Below are 6,452 nucleotides of genomic sequence, written 5' to 3' on the forward strand. Positions count from 1 at the left end.
TACTTGGGAGGCTGAGACAGGAGACTCGCTTGAGCCCAGGAGTTGGAGGTTGCTGTGAGCAGTGAAGCCATGGCACTCTACCCAGGGGGGACAGCATGAGGCTCTGTCTCAAAAAAACAAAACAAAACTGTGACTATTGGCCACCCGCCACAACACCTGGCTAATTTTTCTATTTTTAGTAGAGAGAGGTCTCGCTTTTGCTCAAGCTGGTCTGAAAACCCTGAGCTCAAGCAGTCCACCTGCCTCTGCCTTCCAGAGTGCTGGGATTACAGGTGTGCGCGACTGCGCCCAATCTAACTTGAGTATTTCTGTAAAGACCTTCCAAAAGTTGGGTTCTGAGGTCCTGAGGGTTAGGACTGTGTATCTTTTGGGGAGGGTTACAAGTCAGCCTATAAGTGTTCAAAACTTGCCTTCCTCAATCTTTTCCAAGGAGTAGAACATTTTCTCAAACACTTCAGCCCCCAGGGATGCATAGCGGCTCCTCGCCCCACCGCCTCAGGTGCGCCGCGTGGTTGGCTGTTCACCAGCAGGTGTGTCGCCACAGTCCGCCGGCCGGCAGGGGGCACGGGAGCCCGCCTCGGGCAACCAGCGGCCCGATTGTCAACCGGAAGTACCGTCTCGCGCCCCGGAACGAGTTTGAAGAAGTGGCAGCTGAGGTTGAGACGAAACTACCTGGTCTGAACGTGTCCTTGCATTTCCGCGATCGCCCCGCTGGCCCTAAGCCCCACGTCCTACCTGTGCCGCACCAAGTCGGCGTATTCCGAAGACTGGATGACAGACATAGGTGCCCGGGAGGTTCAGGCGGTGGACACCGAGCTCACCGCCGACTCGGTGGAGTGGTGCCCACTGGACGGCCACAGGCACCTGCTGGCGTGCGGCACCTACCAGTTGCGGGAGCCGGAAGTGGGGGCCGGCGCCCGGAGCCAGGTGCGCGGCTCTCGGTCGAGCTGTGCCCCGGGGAAGTAGAGCGGGCGCACACGGGGAGCCCTCTTTGGTTCGTGGTGGTGGAGAGGACAGAGTCCCGCGTATAGAATCGCCCGGCGGGGAAGAAGGGACGTTGGCTTTATGATCGGGACGTAGGTTAGAAACTACTGAGAGCAGAACGTTCTCTGTATACAGGTGTGGCTCAAGTTTATGGATAAAATCTATGTACTAGAGAGGAAATAGGATTTCTTAGGAATTATATCTAATCTCTGAATCCAAACTAGGGCTTTTTTTTTTTTTGAGACAGTCTCATTTTGTCGCCCTTAGTAGAAATGCTGTGGCATCACAGCTCACTGCAACGTCAAGCTCTTGGGCTCAAGCGTTTCTCTTTTCCTCAGTCTCCCAAGTAGCTGGGACTACAGGTGCCCACCACAACGCCCAGCTATTTTTTAGAGAAAGGGTCTCACTTTAGCTCAAGCTGGTCTTGAACTTGTGAGCTTGAGTAATCCACCTGCCTCAGGTTCCCAAATGCTGGGATTACAGGCATGAGCCACCACGCCTGGCCCCAAACGAGGACATTTTTAAAAGGGAGAACAGGTACTGGAACAACAGGCCTAAGTCAAGATTGTCCCTGACAAACTGAGTCACCCTTCTCACCCCAGCCTTCTCAGCTGGGTCTATGGTGCCTCATAGAAAGGCACTTCTCAACCGGGTGTGGTCACTTACGTTTGTAATCCCAGCGCTCTCTGAAGCTGAGGCGGGTGGATTACCTGAGCTCACAGGTGCGAGACCAGCCTGAGCAAGAGTGAGAACCAAAAACGTCCTGGTTTGGATCCAGAGATTAGATATAATTCCTAAGAAATCCTATTTTCTCTCTACTACACAGAGACCTTTAAAAATAGCCAGGCGTTGTGGCAGGCACCTGTAGTCCCAGCTACTTGGGAGGCTGAGGCAAGAGAATCACTTGAGCCCAAGATCTTGAAGTTGCTGTGAGCTGTGACGCCATAGCACTCTACTGAGGGTGAGAAAGTGAGACTCTGTCTTAAAAAAAAAAAAAAAAGGCACTTCTCCAGCTCAGAAAATCAGAGGTTCTACTTCCACTCTGGCAAACCTTTTTGTTCCCTGGATCTTTCTTTCTGTCCCTTGGGCTCCTCAGTATTTTAAGGTAATTAGAGAATACATCTGTATTTTTTTAGAGTGGACTGGACCTTGATGAACCTCAAATCCGTTTAGGTCGGCTCTACCTGTACAGTTTTAATGAGGACAACTCTGCTCACCCTCTGGTTGAGGTCCAAAGAAGAGATACTTCTGCAATCCTGGACATGAAATGGTACAACTTGGATAATCCCACTTGGTCTGGAATTTGTCATGAGTGTCTAGTTATTTAATCAGGGAAGGCTAATACCTAATATCCTCCAACAAGATAGCGAAATACCTGAACACTGAGTTTATTCCTTTACTTTCCTACCTACCTGTTGGCATTTGGGGAGTGCTTTACTTGGGATCATTTCCTTTTGTTATTTTCATAGCCTTAGAGTTAACATCAGTCTGGTAGGCAATGCACATTTTGATTTCATAAGCTGGAAGGTCTTTTGTTTAGGAACAAAATTGTACGTTCTAACCCAGTTTGGAGCTGAATTAATTATTTAATTTATTTATTAAGACAGCATCTGTGTTGCCCTGGGTAGAGTGTCATGGCATTATAGCTCATAGCAACTCAAACTCCTTTAGGAACAAAATTGTAGGTTCTAACTCAGTTTGGAGATTTATCTATTTATTTATTTAATAATTAAGATAGTCTCTGTTTCCCTGGATAGAGTGCCGTGGCATCATAGCTCAGAACAACTGCAAACTCCTGGGTTCAAGTAACCGTCGTGCCTCAGCCTCCTTAGTAAGCTGGGACTACAGGTGCCCTCCACAACACCCAGCTAGTTTTTCCTGTTTTTATTTATATATTTTTGAGATGGAGTCTCACTATGTTGCCTTGGGTAGAGTGCCATGGCATCACAGCCCACAGCAACCTCAAACTCTTGGGCTCAAGCAATTCTCTTGCCTCAGCCTCCCAAGTAGCTGGGACTCCAGGCGCCTGACATAATGCCTGGCTATTTTTTTGTTGTAGTTGTTGTTATTTGGCCGGCACAGGCGGGATTTGAACCCGCCAGCTCCAGTGTACGTGGCTGGCGCCCTAGTTCCTGAGCTATAGGTACCAAGCCGTTTTTCCTGTTTTTAGTAGAACAGGGTCTCACTCTTGCTCAGGCTGATCTTTTAACTCCTGAGCTCAGGCAATCCACCCACCTCAGCCTCCCAAGGGCTGGGATCACAAGTATGAGCCACCATGCCTGGCCTGGAGCTGAAATTTAAATGCAGTCATGTGCTGTATGATGTTTCAGTGATGGACCATATGTACAGTGGTCTCATACGATTATAATAGAGCTGCCCATGTAGGTGCACCTTTTAGAAAATCTTTTATACCACATCTTTATTATACATTTTTTATGTTTAGATATGTTTAGACACAAATACTTACCATGTATTACGTTTGCCCATAGTACTCAGCACAGTCATGTGCCATACAGGTGTATAGCCCAGGAGCAATAGGCCACACTACATACCTTAGGTATGTAATAGGCTGTACCACTTAGGTTTGTGTAAGTGTCCTCTACATTGCTCTCAAAATGACAAAATTGCCTACAGATGCTTTTCTTAGAGTGTATCCTTGTTGTGGAGCAGTGGGTGACTAATAAATCACTGGGGTGTATAATGCTCTTCTGTGCTTAGGTACATCTTGTGTTCTAATATGTAGATTCTCTCTTTAGGTGCCATATCCCAGTGGCTGGCCATGTCCTCTTGGGCTTAGCAAATGCCAGTGGATCCATAGAGCTATTCCACCTGGTGAGATCTGAGGTCAGTGACTGGGGCCAGGCTCTGTTGGGTGGTAGGGGCTTGATCTCTTTTCAATGGTTAGCTATACATAAGTATTTTAAAATAGAGTGTACTCTGTTTTGAATTGTATCTTTTTCTATATCTGACTTGAAGAAGAGCTTGTCTGGTGTCACCAGCAGAAGGTCTGGAGTGACAGGTGTTTACTTACATGTTAGTGAGCCTGAAAGTTCTCTAAGGAAAGCCTGATAAGCATGTCTTGGATTGATTGTGGAGCTGAGAATAGCAATGAATTTCCTATGAGAAAATGGTGTTTTGCCTTGGTTATTAGGAAAGCATAAGATTCCTCTGAATTTTTCAAGTGTCTATAGTAATCCTGTTCTATGCACTTAGAAAATGACTTCATCTGATTGTGGTGGAGTAGGGAAATGGGATGTCATGTGGTGGAGTGGTGTAAACAGCCCACGAGGCTGTGCCCCATTGCTGGGAGGGAGGGACACACGCTGGTGAGGGAGTGAGGGCCTGGGGCGTAGGTCCAGCTAGCCTTTGATTCATGGCTGCTGAGGGCCTGTGTAGAAGGGGTCTTGCTTCAGGCCAGTTCAGAGCAGCTGCCCTATGTAAGAAACAAGGGAAGGAGTTGTGTTAGAAAGACTGTGGGCCCAAGGACCAGGTTTCTAGGTGGGAGCACACAATGAAATTAAGCACTGGCGTGGTTGTTGGGGGTCATTGCATTTATGTACCTCTGAGAAAGAGAAATGACATTTGAATGGCTTCTGAAGTGATTGAGAATCAGAAGAAAGTCCTTATTTAACTGTCTCTGAGATGATGGTGTTGGATCCCTGGAGGCCAGGGCAGTGATGGGTGTCCAGGAGTGAGTGGATGTTAAAGGCAAGACCTCTACCTCGGGTGGTGCCTGTGGCTCGATGAGTAGGGCGCTGACCCCATATACCGAGGGTGGTGGGTTCGAAGCCAGCTCCAGCCAAACTGTAACAAAAAAATAGCTGGGCATTGGGCAGGTGCCTGTAGTCCCAGCTATTCAGGAGACTGAGGCAAGAGAATTGTCTAAGCCCAAGAGCTGGAGGTTGCCGTGAGCTGTGATACCATGGAACTCTACTGAGGGCGACAAAGTGAGTCTCTGTCTCTTAAAAAAAAAAAAAAAAAATAGACCTCTACTTCATGGTTATGTATGGGAAATACCTTCTCCAGGTGCTTGAACTCTGGTGTCCTCAAGTCCTTCTCAGCGTCTGGCATGTGGGGGTGGGTGGGTGGGGGGTGGTTTCAATGTTAGTTGAATGTGTGAATCAGTGACTGACATGCTGTGTTCACATAGGGAGTAAATGAGGGAATATGGCTCACCTAAACAACTGGAAAAATCTTTTTAGGGTTCTGGAGCTATTTCCTTGTTTTTTGTTTTTGTTGACTCTATTATCCTGGGTAGAGTGCTATGGTGTCATAGCTCACAGTGACATCATACTCCTGGGTTCAAGTGATCCTCTTGCCTCCGCCTCCTCAGTAGCAGGGATTACAGGCACCTGCCACAATGCCCAGTTATTTTTATTTTTTTTTTTGAAACAAAGTCTCATTTTTGTTGCCCTTGGTAGAGTGCTGTGGCATCATAGCTCACAGCAACCTCAAACTCTTGGGCTCAAGCGATTCTTTTGCCTTAACCTCCTTATTAGCTGGGACTATAGGTGTCCACCACAACGCCCAGGTATTTTTTTTTTTTTTTTAGCAGGCCCAGGCTGGGTTCCAACACACCAGCCCCCATGCATGTGGCCGGTACCCTAAGCACTGAGCTGCTGGAGCCCAGCCTGCTCTCGAACTATTGACCTCCAGCATATCCACTGGTCTCGGCCTAGTGCTGTGAATATAGGCCTGAGCCGCCATGCTTGGCCCTTGGGGTTTTTTTTGTTGTTGTTGTTTGATTTTATTGTTTTAAGAAACAGGGTCTCACTCTGTGGTTGAGGCTGTTCTCAAGCTCCTGACCTCAAGCAGTGCTCCTGCCTCACTCTTACAAGTGCCAGGATTATAGGAGTGAGCCACTTCACCTGGCTTGGGGCTGTTTCCTTTTGACAGTGTTCCTTTATTTCCAGTTGGAGAGCAGTTACACATTACTGCCATTGTCAAGCCTTGCCCTGCAGGAGTGGTGTCTGGCTTTGTCTCTGGATTGGTCTACTGGGAAAACCGGAAGGTAAGGGCCAGGGTTGATCAGGGGTTTTGAGTCTTTCCTCCCAGGGCCACTTCCTGGTTTCATGCTATAGAGAATTAAAGCCACCTTCTGTTAGCCTTTTCCTTTCATTTTCTTTTCCTTTCCTTCCTTTTCCCCTTCCCCTTCCCTTTTTCCTTTACTTCCCCTCCCTCTCCCCCCTTCCCTCCCCTCCTTCCTTTTTCCTTTCCTCTTCCTCTTCCTTTTCCTTCCTTTCCCTTCCTTGCCTTCCCTTTCCTCACTCCCCTCCCCTTCCCTTTCCCCCTTCCCCTTCCCTCCCTCCCTCTCTCCCTTTGTCTTGCTCTGTCTGTCCTCTCTATTGCCCAGGTAGGGTGCAGTGTTATCATCATAGTTTACTGCAGCCTCTAACTTCTCTTGTCTCAGCCTCCCAAGTAACTGGGACTACAGGCTCCCACCATGCCTGGCTATTTTTTTTTTTTTT

General features: G+C 48.0%; 1 protein-coding gene across 1 annotated transcript in view; it reads left to right on the forward strand.

Moving 5' to 3' along the window:
• Nucleotides 1-465: 465 nt before the first annotated feature.
• Nucleotides 466-6,452, forward strand: part of DPH7 (diphthamide biosynthesis 7) — a 20,594-nt gene continuing 14,607 nt past the window's right edge. The window contains exons 1-4 of the mRNA XM_012808175.2: nt 466-927; nt 2,121-2,254; nt 3,741-3,828; nt 5,898-5,995. Coding sequence (XP_012663629.1) covers nt 772-927; nt 2,121-2,254; nt 3,741-3,828; nt 5,898-5,995 — 476 coding nt within the window. The 5' untranslated portion in view covers nt 466-771. The remainder of the gene's footprint in view (nt 928-2,120; nt 2,255-3,740; nt 3,829-5,897; nt 5,996-6,452) is intronic.

The sequence above is a fragment of the Otolemur garnettii genome, unplaced genomic scaffold (assembly GCF_000181295.1).
Source record: "Otolemur garnettii isolate 467f Iridium unplaced genomic scaffold, OtoGar3 scaffold00087, whole genome shotgun sequence".
Lineage (NCBI taxonomy): Eukaryota > Metazoa > Chordata > Mammalia > Primates > Galagidae > Otolemur > Otolemur garnettii.